Source organism: Terrapene carolina, unplaced genomic scaffold, assembly GCF_002925995.2.
Source record: "Terrapene carolina triunguis isolate 2854851 unplaced genomic scaffold, T_m_triunguis-2.0 Scaffold558, whole genome shotgun sequence".
Taxonomy (NCBI): Eukaryota; Metazoa; Chordata; order Testudines; family Emydidae; genus Terrapene; species Terrapene triunguis.
Genome location: NW_020664909.1, coordinates 1,995,838 through 2,013,598, shown reverse-complemented (window position 1 = coordinate 2,013,598; position 17,761 = coordinate 1,995,838). Strand labels below are relative to the sequence as shown.

The 17,761-nt window shown below is 42.9% G+C and overlaps 2 protein-coding genes across 2 annotated transcripts in view; one reads left to right on the top strand and one right to left on the bottom strand.

Moving 5' to 3' along the window:
• The window catches only part of FILIP1L (filamin A interacting protein 1 like), a 43,672-nt gene extending 41,775 nt beyond the window's left edge, over nt 1-1,897 (bottom strand). Inside the window, exon 1 of the mRNA XM_024216105.1 lies at nt 1,807-1,897. Within this exon, the coding sequence (XP_024071873.1) occupies nt 1,807-1,817 (11 nt within the window). The 5' untranslated portion in view covers nt 1,818-1,897. The remainder of the gene's footprint in view (nt 1-1,806) is intronic.
• CMSS1 (cms1 ribosomal small subunit homolog) overlaps nt 1-17,761 on the top strand; it is a 358,782-nt gene that overhangs the window by 52,633 nt on the left and 288,388 nt on the right. The window lies entirely within an intron of this gene.

Below are 17,761 nucleotides of genomic sequence, written 5' to 3'. Positions count from 1 at the left end.
AAGGCCACAGGTATGGCGAAAAAGTTGCAAGGGATTAAGGCAGTGGAATCCAAACTTTTATTTAAGAAAATTAAACTTCCAATTGTTTTGGTTGCTAGGATTCTTTTCACTCTGCAAATCAATATTGCATTTTCTTGTCAGCTGTGCAGCCAGCCAGACTGAAAGCATCAACTGAGGTGTGAATGCTGTCTGTTCATTATAATAGGGATCATCTTGAAAGCAAGGATGAGAGAGATTATTACTTAAATGCCAATGCTAATAATACAGGAGTACCCAATTTACCATTGAAATTAAATTTCAGTATATAAATTAAGTTGTTGGAGCAATCTGGAAAATGCCTACTGAACCAATTTTTTGCCAAAAAGCAGAACATTTTATAAGGAAAATGTTGAGACAATGTTTTACTTTTCCAGTCAGCCCTAATTCTTAGTCTATTGTGGGAAAAAGATCTTCTTAAAAAAAATTCATAACAGTAAATTTTGTAGTTTGTCTTTAAAGCCACATATAGGTGACAGTGTATCAGTGGTCACGGATGCAATAGTTTTCATTCTTCCATGTATACTGCCAAGCTAGAATATTGCAGGTTTTTTAACATTTCATAAAATAAAAACAAACCTCCGTCAACGGTTTATGCAGACTCCTTTTGATCTTTTGGACAGTTAATAATAATGCTTTTTTGGGGGGCTTTTTGTTTACTTGGGTGGGTTAATGTGTAGGATGTGTTAGTCTGACTTTATATATCTTAGAACTTAATTTGCGTATTTGATTTATTGACTGTAGAATAACGAAAATGTGATGTACACTTGGGACTTGATCCTGCAAACCTTTGTGCTTGAGTCTGTGCTTGCCTGCATAGTTCAGTTGCCTGCACTTGGATTATGCCTATGAGTAAAGATTACTCCTGTGAGTAACCGTTTACAGGATTGGGTCTATAGTCATATAAGAGAATGGAGTGTTTCTGCAGGATGCAGACATAAAACATAATATCATATTAAAGTCTGATTTTGCAACATTCTGAGCACCTCCTAAAAAGTGCTGAGTACTCTCAACTACTGGGAATTTAGGACCTTGCAGAATCAGCCCTAGAAGGTAATGAATTACCTCTAATTTTTAAAGCATCGTCACTTGCTAGATCGCCAATAATTAAAAGTCTTGAAACTAAGATCTGACAGTTCTTTCCTCTTTCTAGTTGACATTTGCACACAAGACGCAGAAGTGCCAAGGACTTGAATAGTTTGTATAAATTAAATTAGTTTATGGTTTTAAACAAGGTGTAACCTTATTACAAAGTTGTGCTCCCAGCAATATTTCAACACTGAGTACAATTTAAATGCCTCTTTGTAAACTACAATAAAAGATGTTCAAAAGTACAAATAAATTCTAGCATGCATGTGTGTACGCATGTCTTCTAATATATCGAATACACGTATAAACACACCATATAAAGAGAAACGCAGTAGCTCTACTTAATGTATTACAATACAGTTGGATTCTTTCCACAGTTTTAAATGCAGTCATTATTCTGTCCAGCCCATTTGGAAAAGTGTGCGTAATTCATAGCTCTCCCACTACCCCTTTAACATTAAATAAATGCCTCATCTGTTGCATCTGCAGGATTTTTTATTCTTTTTTTTTTTTTTAAAGAAGAAAAGTTTAGAAATTGTTTCAATAGTTATGGTAGCTTTGAGCAACAGGACACATCTTCTGAATCCAGTGTTTTAGGAAATAATTATTGATGCTGATGATTTTTTAACCAGAAATGGCCATTGGTTGCTAAAAGAAGCTTTCCTCCCACCTCTCTCTTACCTTATATGCATGGACTGTAGAATTCCCTGGTTTAGCTATTGCTCTGTGGTGTTGGGATTTCAGTTCTCCTAAGCATCAGAGATGTGAGCATTCCGGCAGTTACACCAAACAATGAGAGAGAGACTCCTTGCATGCCCCAAGCCTATGGAGCATTACGTCATTGCATTGCCATATAAGGAACTCCGTGTTGTGCAGACTCGTCGTGTCTGACTAGTGTACTTTAGTGATAGCCAGAACTTAGAAAGCTTATTAATGTGTTCTGGCTCCAGCTGACGCTCAGGACTGTGTGAAATATTTCATTTGTCTACCCAGTTCATGGCCAAAAAGAATGTGCGGAAGGCATGGGTAACGGCAGTTCCTCTTTATTATTGATAATAAAGTCATGGAAAGTCGTTAGCTGATTATTTTATAATGTTTTCCTCTTAGTTTCTTAGCCCAGCATTAGAAAAAACATGGGCATCTGACTTAATGAAGTTGCCTGGAAGGGGTTTGTCTTTTTTTTGTTTTTAAGATGACAAAAAATGTGAGTTTAGCTGAACTCCTCTGAGAGTGATATGAGCTTCAAGCCTTCTCCTTTTTACTTTCTGTAAAGAGTCAGGGTCCTCAGAGGATAGTATTTTATTTCCTGATGATGTAACTACAAAACAATTCTTCAAGTGATGATGGGAATGCCAGATGAAATCCTATTTTATTTTCTTCAATGTTTTTCCTACAAAACCCTTTTTTCCTTTTCACATGTTTGTGTTTCAGCTAAGGCAATTAGGAGTTTGACCAACTATTTTTAGTGAGAAGGTTTTAAAAGAAGCAAATCATTTGATTAAGGGACTGAGGGGACAAACAGGAAGATATAACTGTAAGACTTAAAATATATCTCTGATTTCCTCTCCTCCAGCCCCACCCCCCCAAAAAAACATTGGGGGACTATCTGCAATATGTAGGGATTTGCTTGTTGAAGCCCCATTTAGGGTTAATGGGAGTTAACTGAATAAACCCCTACATATTGATATGAGAATTAGTCCATTAAGTACTTTTCTAAACTTATGTTCTGCTCTGCTAAATGGATTATGGATGCATCTGCTTCATTTGCACCCCTTGAAATGTTAGTCTTCAGATGAGTTGGTGTGTGTGTTTACTTGAATCTGTTAAAAAGCTCATAATAGAACATTTTTATTTAAATGTGAATAAGAAGGCCAATGTGATGGACAGTACTTGTGTTTAGATAGCGATATTGTTTCCAGGTGCTAGAACAAATAAATACCAAAAATATGTATTTTATGGAAAAGACAATGTAAGCATAATAAACACATGGGGTCAAACTTCTGTCCCTCAAAAGATGTTCATACTTTACTCAGAAATTTCAGTGGATCTCTTTGTACCACTACTGCAGCGGAACTTATTCCAAATTCTGTTGTGTGTGTGGACGTGGGTATGTATGGGTGTAATGGGTGTGTACATACGTGTGTGTGTGTGTGTGTGTGTATTGCATGAGAAGGGATCAGACCTGTACATCTTTCAAACCTAGTTGGCATTATAAATGCCCATATATAAATCCCTCCCAACCTGTATCTGGGAGACTGATATGCCTTATTATGAGAGAGACAAGGTGAGTGAGGTAATATCTTGTATTTTGTTGGTGAGAGAGACAAGTGTTCGAGCCTTGTTATGGTTTGCTAGTCCTATGGACAGAACGACATAATTTATTTAGCACTATATGTAGATAACTGTCCATTGGCTGAAATTGGTGTTCAGATCCCTTAGCTAACATATGTTTGACCAGGAAATAATACTTTACACTTGTACAAGTACCTTTCATCAGAGTGCTTTACAAATGTTAATTAACCGTCACAATACCACATTGAGGTGCTGTAGCTCACTTCACTTTCCACTGAAAAGCCACCTCCTTAGTGTGGGTCTCGGCAGCTGTTTAACAGAGCATAGCAGCACTACATAACATTTTAAGATAGGAAATGTAAGCATTTCTTTCCCTCGTCCTTCCCCACTCTGTTTTCTTCTGTGTCCCTCTCTCCATGCTTCATGCCTGCTCTCCAATGATTGATCCTATCTTCATGTTAAGTTTACCTAGGTTCCAAGTGCCCTTCCACATAATATGATCTGTTAGAATTGTGTGTGCAAAACTTTGAGGGGTAGAATGTCCCAGCATCCTTATAAAACAAAAGGACCATCCTTCCCAATCTGGCTCTGTTTTGATGCTGCTACAGGAACACCCGGCTGTTAAGGAACAAAGCCCAGACAGTGCTCATTGTAAGCTTGTGACATCCTCCTGTGTGGGGGCAGGGAGGGAAATGCAAATCCCCCTGTTTATAAATCCGTGTTTACAGCAGGGATGGCCAAAGTATGACCTCGTAGTGTTCCTAATTAATCCTGCTCTGCAATAAAAATGTTCACATCTGTAGCCTGTTGCAAAGCAGCTTTGCCACAGTGCATCTGCCAAGTATGTAATTACCTGTTTCCACTTGCTTCTTCTATAATGTCACAGTTTAATAATGGCGGGGATAGACGACTATTCCAAGTACTAAGTTGAAATAGTGAAGAATTTTGTGTCAGGAAATATGTAATAAGAATTTCAACTCACTGATTACAAAAATTAGTCTCAGTGTAATAGGTTGCCGAAGAGCCTTCCTTGGTGCTTGTTACACCTCTAGCCCAGAGTCTTTGGGTGAAATCCTGCCCTTATTGAATTCTCTTTGACTTCAATAGAGCCAGGAATTCACCCTCAGTCAGGATATGTCTGCACTGTAGCGTGGGTTGACTGACCTTGCGTGCTAAAAACAGTAGCATGGACATTGCAGCATGAGTGGGAACACAGGCTACCCACCCTCGTACTGACCCCGGGGGTGAAGCGGGTTTGTACTTGTTGGCTAGCCCATGCTGTAATGTCCACACTGCTATTTTTAGTGCAATAGCGTGAGCAGAGCTAGCGCTTGTCTGCCTACCTGGGCTGGGAGTCACACTCTCAGCTACAATGTAGACCTACCCTCAATGACAACCGTGCACCTTGTACAGGTCAGTACTCGTTTGTTTACCCCTAATCAATCAGTGATTCCGTGTTGTCATTATACTGATTTGCAGTGTTTCTATCATAACGAATGCACATACCTAACGTTGTATGCTGCCCATGAGCCTTCAGTTTTGTAGCTCAGAGTGGCTTAAACCCAAACTGTGGCCACTTCAAAGACTCCATAGACCCCGCTGCTGAAGCTGAGGTTTTCTGGTTTCAGTGAAGATGCTGAAGTTGTCAGGATGCTGGAGTGTCCTGTTCTTTTAAATTAATTTTATATGCAAACCAATGGAAACACTTTAAAAAAAATATTTATATTTTAAAACTCTGTGTGCATCCGCCAGAAATGATTGATTATGCTCACATGTTTCTGTGGTATCAGGGCACAATCCTGCAAGATGCTGTCTATCATATTTGTATCAAGTATCAGGGGGTAGCCGTGTTAGTCTGTATCCACAAAAACAACAAGGAGTCCGGTGGCACCTTAAAGACTAACAGATTTATTTGGGCATAAGCTTTCGTGGGTAAAAAACCTTATGCCCAAATAAATCTGTTAGTCTTTAAGGTGCCACCGGACTCCTTGTTATCATATACACCTCTACCCCGATATAACGCGACCCGATATAACACGAATTCGGATATAACGCGGTAAAGCAGCGCTCCTGGCGGGCAGGGCTGCGCACTCCAGTGGATCAAAGCAAGTTCGATATAACGCGGTTTCACCTATAATGCGGTAAGATTTTTTGACTCCCGAGGACAGTGTTATATCGAGGTAGAGGTGTATGTATGTTAGTACTGAATATAGAGACAGTCCTCTTGGCATTAATGAGTGTTTTAGTCATGCATCATCTTCCAGGAGCTTCTTATAGGTTTGTGTCCTTACAGAGTTTACTGATATTTCAGTACCCAACACCTTGTTTTATGCTAATCCTTTGCTATTTTAAGGTTGCTAAGTGACTTTAGTGTTGTTGTTATTTATTACTTGTACTACAGTAGCACGTAGGAGCCCCAGTCATGGGCAGGACCCTATTGTGCTAGGCAGCGTACCAACAGAGCAAAAAGATAGTCCCTGCCCCAAAGAATGTACAATCTACATAAATTCCTACATTGCTGCCAGTTCAGATTTTAGCAGGGGGAGTGAAGCGAACTTCATTCTACAAAATGATTGGTCCGACTTTGTACTCACCGTGTGTTAAAAGATGCAGTCCTTGTGAGTGAAACTCTCTGCATCCTTGGGAGTACTGCAGAGCATTAAGGTCTGACCACCATTCTCTCCCATAAAAGAATTAGATAAGAGAGGGGAAAGCCTATCATTTAGGTCATGTTGCTTCTCTGTCTCCCTGAAAACAAGCTCTGTTTCCTTAGTGACTAATCATAGTTTTCAAAATTGTTGTTGCACTTGCAAGTATTATGGCAGGATAGAAAAACCAAAGAATCATAGAAATTAGAGACAAAAAGAAAACCCTATTAAGTCATCTAGCCTGTCTTATGCCAGAACAGGACTGCTCCCTGTAGTGTGTTCTCGAATGCATTTTGTTGTTGGCTGATTACTCTTTACATTAATGTTACTATGTAAATTGTGATAGTGTCCACTCTGTGGAAGAGCTTACTTGAAGAGAAGGTCCCTACTTTGAAGAGCTAAAAAGACACAACCATTCTAGCATTTGATTCTCTTTCCTTTGCAGTTCACATCGAAGATAAAAAAGAACCTCAGTTCAGCAAAGCATTTAAACATATGCTTGTGTGTTTTGCTGAATAGGATGGACTTAAGCACCTACTTAAGTTTTATCATGTGTTTTAATGCTTGGCTGAAATAGGTCCTCAGTCAGCTAGTTTCATGTTGGTGTTGCCTGAATAATTCTTTTTTACTTTTAAAAGGATACTACCAAGTAGTTTAGGTCCAAAATTTGGATGATAACAAATAGCCACAGAAATTGAAAAATTGTCAATTTTTTCGATTAAAATTGTAAATACTTTTGAGACCATTTGTTCTTCTGGAGAACAGTGGTTGTGTAATCGGATATAAATATTTGCACATAGTGTTGGAAAATCAAAGGTAACAGAAAGCAGTGTTGATTTCAGGAATGAGAACCAAAGTGAAATTAACCAGTCTAGTTTCATTGCCTAACATACATGATGAACAGGTGAACTGATGTCCAAATATTTGTTCTAATAACCTTGTATTTTATTTCTGAATACTTGTCTAATCTTGTTCTATTGAAGTCTGTGGGAATTTTGCCATTAATTTAAATGGGAGCAAGATCAGGCTATACATTTATTTTATAATTTGATAGAATCCCTTTTAAATGATTAAAGCAGTTTAATTTGATTTTCCCCTTCCCTTAACATCTTATTCCATAGACTACTAGATCTCACCATTATTATTTTTTTTCTGGTTTTCAGACTAACTTTTTCTTCACTTTAGTTTCTGCACTTTACTGAGATAAATTTTGAGGCTTTTATGGCTAAAAAATCAATGGCTGAACCCCATTGATGTCCAATAGATTGTATATGTGGGGGGAAGCAGTGGAAAGTTCTTAAAGGTAACATTCTCTTGTATCACCTGGCTTTCACTATGGGCCATGGACAGAAGCAGATTCAGATCTTCATTCCTTTGGCAGAGGGAGAGAATTGGCTATCCAAACTCTTGTATTATCTAGTGCAGGGGTTCTCAAACTTTTGTACTGGTGAACTCTTTCACATAGCAAGCCTCTGAGTGCGACTCCCCCCGCCCCCCCATATAAATTAAAAACACTTTTTTATATATTTAACACCATTATAAATGCTGGATGCAAAGCAGGGTTTGGGGTGGAGGCTGACAGCTCGCGACCCCCATTAATAATCGCACAACTCCATGAGGGGTCCTGACCTCCTGTTCGAGAACCCCTGATCTAGTGTTCCTTCTCTCCTGTTCGGCAGATGCTACCAAACTTCTAAGCCAGTTCTTATGAGGATTAGGTCCTTTTTCCTCAAGGCACAGCCTCGAGACATATAGTGACTGCATCTCTTCACTTAACCACTGATTCCTTTTCTCTTGACAGAGTCAGAAGACATTCCCTACCGGGTAATGCATTTGGTTCCTTATTGTGTATAGGAGACCTTGAGAAAATTTTAGAAAAATGCACTGTGGGACAAATAACTACAAAGTTTGCCCCAAAACAATATAAAAACATTTAATATACATTCTTCTTCCTAACCTAAACTAATGCTCATTTAAGAGGGGTGTTGGAAGACATGAGACATAAAGAAGAAAATTGGGATAGTTGAGATTTTGTCTGTAGGTGGTGAGTTGACCAGTCAACTGAATGTTGTTTGACTGGTGAATTGGCAGGTTTTCTAAGCCTATAATGATGTCGGTTTTGTTAGTGTTTCTCCCCCTCATGTATTTTTTCCCCCCTACACTGAATTGGGATAATTTTCATACATTTTGTGGTCTTACATAGAAACTTAACATTTTTTTAAAAGTTAGCTTTTTTTTTGTTCTGCATTGAATTTTTACTCTGCAAATGTGTATGTGTAGTTGAGCTGCCCCTGCAAGTGGTGCAGCTGCTTCAATAGTACTTCAGCAGCACCAGAAAGAAGTTATCATTTATAGACTCTAATGCATTTGTGTGCTTTGGAGAGGACCATGCTCTGCATGCATGACGGTTCTTGGAAACAGGACATTAAAGAATGTCTCTCTTTGTTTAGTCATTGTGCTCCAGCAGAAAAGGCTGATGATCTAACACAGACGTGGGAAAACTACGGCCCGCGGGCCACATCCGGCCCGCGGGACCGTCCTGCCCAGCCCCTGAGCTCCTGGCCTGGGAGCCTAGCCTCCGACCCGCCCCCTGCTGTTCCCCTTCCCCCGCAGCCATGCCGCCGTGCGGGCCGCACTCTGGCCCGCCGCTCCCGCTGGGCAGCGTGGGGAGCGCAGCTGGCTCTGGCCGGGTGTCGCGGCTGCGAGCTCCTGCTGCTGGTAAGGGGGCTGGAAGTGGGGGGGTTGGGTAAGGGAGCGGAGGGTCCTGGGGGGCATCAGGGAGGAGGGGGCGTTGGATGGGGCGGAGGTTCTGTGGGGGGGCGGTCAGGGGATGGGGAACAGGGAGGGTTGGGAGTGGGAGTCCCGGGGGGCCTGTCAGGGGGCGGGGATGTGGATAGGGGTCGGGAGGGCAGTCAGGGGACAGGGAGCAGGAGGGGTTGGATAAGGGGTGGGATCCCAGGGGGCAGTTAGGGGCAGGGGGGTCCCTGGAGGTGGTGGTCAGGGGATGAGGAGCAGAGGGCGGTCAAATAGGGTGGTGGGAGTCCCGGGGGGGGCTGTCAGGGGGCGGGGGTGTGGATAGGGGGCGAGGGTCCCAAGAAAGGGCGGTCAGAGGACAAGGAGCAGGGGGTTGGGAGTTCTGAGGGGGACAGTCAGGGGGCAGGAAGTGGGAGGGGGCGGATGGGGGTGGGGGCCAGGCTGTTTGGAGAGGCACAGTCTTCCCTACCCGGCCCTCCATACAGTTGTGCAACCCCGATGTGGCCCTCAGGCCAAAAAGTTTGCCCACCCCTGATCGAACATCTATGTTTAATCAGGACAAGATTAACCCTAACCTAACAGGTCAGGTTTAGAGTTTTCCCTACTGCTCTTCAACTTCACATCTGCCTCACCATGAATCCTGGTCCCTATTACAGTTTGTCTTTGTGAGACTTAACCTAAGGCCTGGTCTACACTACGACTTTAATTCGGATTTAGCAGCGTTAATTCGAATTAACCCTTCACCCGTCCACACAACGGAGCCATTTAGTTCGAAATAAAGAGCGCTTAAAATCGATTTCTGTACTCCACCCCGACGAGCGGAGTAGCGCCAAAATCGATTTTGTCAATTCGAATTAGGGTTAGTGTGGCTGCAATTCGATGGTATTGGCCTCCGAGAGCTGTCCCAGAGTGCACCATTGTGACCGCTCTGGACAGCAATCTGAACTCGCATGTACTGACCAGGTAGACAGGAAAAGCCCCAGGAAAATTTGAATTTCATTTCCTGTTTGCCCAGCGTGGAGAGCACAGGTGACCACAGATACCACAGCTCATCAGCACAGGTAACCATGCAGGCTGATAATCGAAAAAGAGCACCAGCATGGACCGCACGGGAGGTACAGGATCTGATTGCTATATGGGGAGAGGATTCAGTGCTAGCAGAACTTCGTTCGAAAAAACGAAATGCCAAAACTTTTGAAAAAATCTCCAAGGGCATGATGGAGAGAGGCCACACTAGGGACTCAGATCAGTGCCGCGTGAAAGTGAAGGAGCTCAGACAAGCCTATCAAAAAACAAAGGAGGCAAACGGTCGCTCCAGGTCAGAGCCGCGGACATGCCGCTTCTACGCCGAGCTGCATGCAATTCTAGGGGGGGCCGCCACCACTACCCCTGCGGATGGGGAAGAGGAGGAGGAGGACGAGCTTGCAGAGAGCACCCAGCACTCCATTCTCCCCAACAGCCAAGATCTTTTTCTCAGCCTGACTGAAGTACCCTCCCAAGCCTCCCAAGCCAGTAGCCAAGACCATGACCCCATGGAAGGGACCTCAGGTGAGTTTACCTTTTAAAATATAAAACATGGTTTAAAAGCAAGCGTTTTTTAATGATTAGTTTGCCCTGAGGACTTGGGATGCATTCGTGGCCAGTACAGCTACTGGAAAAGTCTGTTAACGTGTCTGGGGATGGAGCGGAAATCCTCCAGGGACATCTCCATGAAGCTCTCCTGGAGGTACTCCAAAAGCCTTGCCACAAGGTTTCTGGGCAGTGCCGCTTTATTCCGTCCTCCATGGTAGGACACTTGACCACGCCATGCTTGCAGCAAGTAATCTGGTATCATTGCCTGACAAAGCCTGGCAGCGTATGGTACCGGTGTTTGCTGGCATTCAAGCAACATCCGTTCTTTATCTTGCTGTGTAATCCTCAGGAGAGTGATATCGCTCATGGTAACCTGCTTGAAATACGGGAACTTAATTAAGGGGACAGAGGTGGCCGTTCCTACTGGGCTGTTTGCCTGTGGCTGATAAGAAATCCTTCCCTGCAGTTAGCCAAGCGCGGGGGGGGGGAGGGAAATTGGCCCAGAGCTTTTCGCGTTTGGCTAGCAGGGATCTTCCCTGATACCAGCCACGCGGTGGGGGGCGGGTAAAGCGATCATCCCAGGGAATTCATGGCGGGAGGGTTAGTTTGGTTTCTGCAGGGATCTTCCCTGTTACCAGCCACGCGGTCGGGGGAGGGGTACATTGATCATCCCAGGGAATTCATAGCGGGAGGGGGAGAGCGGGGGGGGTTAGTTTGGTTTCTGCAGGGATCTTCCCTGTTACCAGCCACACGGTGGGGGGAGGGATACAGCGATCATCCCAGAGAATTGGATGGTGGGGGGGTTAGTTTGTTTTCTGCTGCTGAAGGTTAAACAGGAAAACCGCAGCAGTCAAAAAGCTTTGCTTGGTATGTGGGAAAGGAGGGCGCAGAAGCCGAAAGACAATGGCTTACCATGGCTGCCTGCAAGCTGAATTCTGTTGCCCGGACCTGCATCTGTGATCTCTAACACCAAAGCCACAGGCACTCAATATTAAGATGGAAAATGCGACCTTGTACTGAAATCACATGTGCTATGTAATGTGAATAGTGTTTTTCACCATGAAAGAGTATAAGTATTGTTCTGTAAAATGTATCAATTTAAAAAATTCACTCCTTTCTTTCACCCCGCCCTACAGCAGCTGCAAATTTTTCAAGCCTCCCTCCTCCGTCCCGAAGGCTATCTCAGATAAGGCGTCGTAGAAAGAGGACGCGAGACGACATGTTCACAGAAATAATGGAATCCACACGCAATGAAAGAGCTCATTTGAATGAGTGGAAGGACACTGTATCTAAATTTAGGAAAGATGCCAGTGAACGTGAGGTCTTGAGGGACGCTCGAGATGAGAGGTGGCAGGCTGCAACGCTGGGGCTGCTGCGTGACCAAACGGACATGCTCCGGCGTCTGGTGGAGCTTCAGGAACGGCAGCAGGATGACAGAGTGCCGCTGCAGCCGCTGTATAACCTCCCTCCCCCCTCACCATGTTCCATATCCTCCTCACCCAGACGTGTAAGAATGCGGGGGGAGGAGGCTCCGTGCACCCTCCCATTCCACCCCAGTGGACAGCCCAACCAAAAGGCTGTCATTATATTGAATTTGAGCAGTGGCCTTATACTTCCCTCATATCCTCCTCCCAAACCTCACCCAGATTACCTTCTTGGTTCTCTCCCTATGTTTATAATCACTTAATAAAGAGTACATGATTTTTAAACGATAGTGACTTTATTACCTTTGAAAGAAAGCTGGGGGGAGGGTGGGTTGCTTACAGAGAATGAATGAGTCAATAAAGGGGGCTGGTTTTCATGAAGGGAGAAACAAACAGAATTTTCACACTGTAGCCTGGCCAGTCATGAAACTGGTTTTCAAAGCTTCTCTGATGCACAGCGCTTCCTGGTGTGTTCTTCTAATCGCCCTGGTGTCTGGCTGCGCGTAATCAGCAGCCAGGCGATTTGCCTCAGCCTCCCACCCTGCCATAAAGGTCTCCCCCTTACTTTCACAGAGATTGTGGAGCACACAGCAAGCAGAAATAACAATGGGGAGATTTCTTTGGCTGAGGTCAGAGCGAGTTAGTAGCGATCGCCAGCGACCTTTTAAACGGCCAAATGCACATTCTACCACCATTCTGCACTTGCTCAGCCTGTAGTTAAACAGCTCCTGACTCCTGTCCAGGCTGCCTGTGTATGGCTTCATGAGCCATGGCATTAAGGGGTAGGCTGGGTCCCCAAGGATAACTATTGGCATTTCAACATCCCCAACGGTTATTTTCTGGTCCGGGAAGTAAGTCCCTTGCTGCAGCCGTTTAAACAGAGTAGTGTTCCTGAAGACGCGAGCATCATGAACCCTTCCTGGCCACCCCACGTTGATGTCGGTGAAACGTCCCTTGTGATCCACCAGTGCTTGCAGCACCATTGAAAAGTACCCCTTGCGGTTTACGTACTGGGTACCCTGGTGCTCCGGTGCCAAGATAGGGATGTGGGTTCCATCTATCGCCCCACCACAGTTAGGGAATCCCATTGCAGCAAAGCCATCCACTATGACCTGCACATCTCCCAGAGTCACTAGCTTGTGTTGCAGCACCTCAGTGATTGCTTTGGCTACTTGCATCACAGCAGCCCCCACAGTAGATTTGCCCACTCCAAATTGATTCCCGACTGACCGGTAGCTGTCTGGCGTTGCAAGCTTCCACAGGGCTATTGCCACTCGCTTCTCAACTGTGAGGGCTGCTCTCATCCTGGTATTCTGGCGCTTCAGGGCAGGGGAAAGCAAGTCACAAAGTTCCATGAAAGTGCCCTTACGCATGCGAAAGTTCCGCAGCCACTGGGAATCGTCCCACACCTGCAACACTATGCGGTCCCACCAGTCTGTGCTTGTTTCCCGGGCCCAGAATCGGCGTTCCATGCCTATAACCTGCCCCATTAACAGCATGAGCTCCAAAGCACCGGGTCCCGCGGTTCGATAGAATTCCATGTCTATATCCTCATCACTGTCGTCGCCGCGCTGCTGTTGCCTGCTCCTCTCCGCCTGGTTTTCCAGGTTCTTGTTCAGCATAAACTGCACGATAAGGCGCGAGGTATTTACAATGTTCATGACTGCTGTCTTGAGCTGAGCGGGCTCCATGCTTGCCGTGGTATGGAGTCTGCAGTGTTCACCCAGGAAAAAAGGCGCGAAATGGTTGTCTGCCGTCCGTTGCTTTCATGCAGGGAGGGAGGGGTGAGGCTGTACCCAGAACCACCTGCGACAATGTTTTGGTCCCATCAGGCACTGGGATCTCAACCCAGAATTCCAATGGGCAGGGGAGACTGCGGGAACTATGGGATAGCTATGGGATAGCTACCCACAGTGCAACGCTCCAGAAATCGACGCTAGCCCCGGTACATGGACGCACACCGCCGAATTAATGTGCTTAGTGTGGCCGCATACAATCGAATTTATACAATCTGTTTCCCAAATTCGAATTATATAAATTCGGATTAATCCCGTAGTGTAGACGTACCCTAAGAAGTGAAATGAAACAATTTAGTTATACCTGTATAAACTCCTCTATGGACACTCTTGCATTGGTTTAACTGAATCAATTTTAAAACACAATATAAGTTATACCAGTACAACTTTTCCATGTAGACATGGCTTCAAGTAGTGTCAGCAGAGGGATTTGCCTGTCAAGGCCTTGAAACAGATAGGCCAGGGAAGTATTTCATGGTGTCCTAAGTCCCTTCAACGTCTTAGCACAGTTTTATATCTCCTCCCATGTAACTCTTCACATGCATAACTGAGACCTCCAGTTACCCTGCTTGTTGTTCAGTACACCTGCTCCAGAGATACCTTGGAATGTGAAGCCCAGCATGCAGGCTGAAGTGATCTGTCATTAAGTGTGTTGCTTCTGGTATCCCAAATGCTACAAGATTCATTAAGGTCCATGGCCTATCAAAAGTTTTACTAATCACTGATTAGGGCCAGTCCAGGACTAAAATATACTCAAATATTTTGTTTCATTATTGTAGGGTTTTGTCCCCCCCCCCCTCAATTTTGGCTTCCCATCTCCCCCTACCTGCAGCTTTAGCCAGTGAAAGTGTAACCATTACAGAAAGTTTCTGCTGAAGGTAATTGGGTTATGTTAGTTGTGATTCTGAGCACTGCTGCTTACTGTATATCCGTATAAACATATATAAAAATATATTTCTAAATGATATTTTTTGTTAGGATTCACTGTCACCAAAAAATCTTTTTTTGTCTCCTAAGTAAACGCAACTCTGCTTCTTACTATCCAAATGGCCAGACACTAATCACTGTATAACAATACAATGGCTATAACAGTATTTTAAGGATACTGATCATTTTGGTATCTGCTTAAGAAATCTGTGCTGAACTAACACAGTGGTTAATACATCCCAGATGAACTGTTTTGAATTGTGGATTTCTAGGGATGTAACACAACTTGAAAAACTTTGGTCCATTTGGGATTCAGAAATGCTGTGCTATTTGATGAGTTAAAGATTTAGGAATTTGTCTTGGTTGTGTGGTTCAGTTCTCTAGTCTGGAAAAGTATTTACGGAATTTCTTGATCTCCTAGTGTGTAGTACATACTTAGTTTTTTGTGTGAGCGTTGCCCATAGCTGGTACTATTCAAGGGAGTCTCTTGGGTTTTGGGAATGTTTTTTGCGGGCTTCAGATACCAGTTTGCTGCTGAGGTCTGCAACAAAAATTCCACAATATCCTTGAGGTAGGAGGAGAGTGAATACATTCAAAAGGGTATTGGTTAATCTCCCATTTTATGGAAGCTTCTGAAGGACAAGTCAGCAGAGATGTTATCATTTTAAATTCAGCAATAATAAGGATACATTGGTATTTGGGAATGCTTTCATTAATCTGATAGTTTCAGGTACACTGCGCGCAGACTGGACTGTTGCTAAGAAAACCATACAGGGGATGATCTGAATGCTTGAATAAATTGCAAAGTGTTTCATACCAGAAAACTTTTTAGGGGCACAAGGGAGTGACTTTAAAGCAATTCATATTCAGATCTTAAAAAAAAAAAAAAACCACCAAATCTTCTGTTCCCTGAAATTCCACTTTTCTCGTACACCCTTTTCAAAATGGTTTGCCATGGTGTTGTTGAGTGTTTGTTTCTTTTGTTTTGTTTTTTGATACCTCAATTAGTTCCAATTAACTTTATTCAGCTCTATTATCCATTTTTCAATTAAATGGATGGATACATTTTCTGTTCTATTCCTTGTAATGTTATTTCCCATAATAATGTCTTCCAAACTAAAGGAATTCCAATAGAACCTCACTTTTGGTTTACATTGGCTCCAGCCTTCAAGCTCAGATGTTCATTTTTCTAGTCTGCTGCTTTGATCACGTCACCCCTTCTCTTTGCATCTTTCCACTGACTCCCCATCTTTATCGCATCAAACATAAGCTTCACAGCAAATTCCCCAGCCTACCTAACACTTCTCATTCCCTATTGAGCTGTCAGTGCTCCAGTCAGCTCAGATGCCAGCTTGTTAAATTGCTTAACAGGCACCTTTGTGTTTTCTCCCATGTTCCCCTCACACTTGGAAGGTGCTTCTTGTAAATGTCTGCGAAGCTACATCACTTTCTTCCTTCAGATCCCTCCTTAAAACTCTCCTTTGTTGTGACACCTACAAAAAACTTGACAACGGTTAGGCTGTTGGTGTGCTGAGACCACTGCCGATCATGCTGACCAGTATTGCCTCATTGTTTCCTTGTACTCCCTCATCTGTCTGTATTCATTTCTAGTTTCATGTCTTATAGTTGGATTGTAAGCTCCTTAGGGTAGGAACCATCTTTTTGTTCTATGTTTGTACAGCGCCTAGCACAAAGGGGTCCTGGTTCATGGCTGGCCTTCCTCGGACTACAATAATATAAATAAATAATAATAATGATGTAAAGTTTAATGCTCTTTAGATGAAGGATAACTACAGTCCATAAACAAAGTTGGTTTGTAATCATAGCGCATATGTTTGTGTTTGATTTGTTTTTGTGTAGGACCAAGTGTATGCTAAGAGATGCATTGGTTTGTTTAATATAGTGGTAGAACTTTAGATCTAAAAAAAATCTAATGTGGAATAAAGTGTACATTTCTTCTACAAAATACATTTTTAAATTTAGGGTCTTAATGACTTACTCTCTGAGAGATGTTACGTTGTTACTTAACAGAAACATAAACAGAGTCGATCAGCTCCCTGAACTGGCACAGCATAAGTCGTATTCCATATAATACTATTCGGTTTCTCTTACTTGACTGTTTTTCCTAACAATGATATTGCAACAGAAAATCACAAGAATGTAAAACTTCTCTGCTCTTGGGTGATCCCGTAGGTAAAAAGATTTGGGCACTGTTTTTTTTTCCCCATAGAAAATGCAAATGTTTGTTCATAGTTTTCCTCTTTCTGCCCACTCCTGGCTGTACCTATCTTAGTTACTCTTCTGCAATACAGTAAACAGCACTTCTAGAATCTTTCCTGTACAGTGATAAACTTCTCTTTTTTGCTAATTGAAATATATATATAAAAGAGGTGTTTGAGCTCAACGTATGATAAAGAACTACAGGCACAGATTACACTAGATATCCTTTCTCAATCCCTAAACCTTTCTGTGCTCGTCAGTAAGACCCAATCATGACTTATTGGACCAAGATTAGTATTTGCATGTCTCAGATAGTTTTTGAATACTTTAATTTTTTTATGAAGCCTGATATATCCTCATTATGCCTTTTTTGTTTGTTTATTTCATGGTATTCTTAGTAGATATACAGAGAGCAGGTAGCGCATATGACGGGTTAATACTTTATATCCCTGGTGTGAAAAGGAAGAAGGTGAAGTGGACACAATTATACTAAATTAGCAGACGATATCCTGGTACAGGAAAGCCTTATCATATCTGTGAAATGACTGAGATTTATAGCAAACATAATAGGAATCAACATTTTATTTATTTATTGAAAATTGAACTTGGCACCTTTAACTTGTAATATTAATTGTGAGTCTAAACCAGTCTCAGTAGTGTCTGAAAGTTATTGCTGCATATTGTTTGTTACGTGGTCATTGTGGGGTGAATTAGAATTTTCTATACAGTTCATAGTGGACAGGTATCCACATTACACCACCACCACTGCAACTCGGACCAATTGACATCCTAGTTGTTAGTTTTGGCTGATAGGCCAAGATTTAAATGGGCAAGTAGGCAAAACTAATTTCTAACCCTTAGAATAAGAGAGAAGGGGACACACACACACCATATATATCTAATGCATACTTTGGAATTGGACATGAAAAATCAAGTGACATGCGGTATTTTGTCACTGTCATAACTATGAAGGGAAGGGTAACAGCTCTCTGTGTACAGAGAC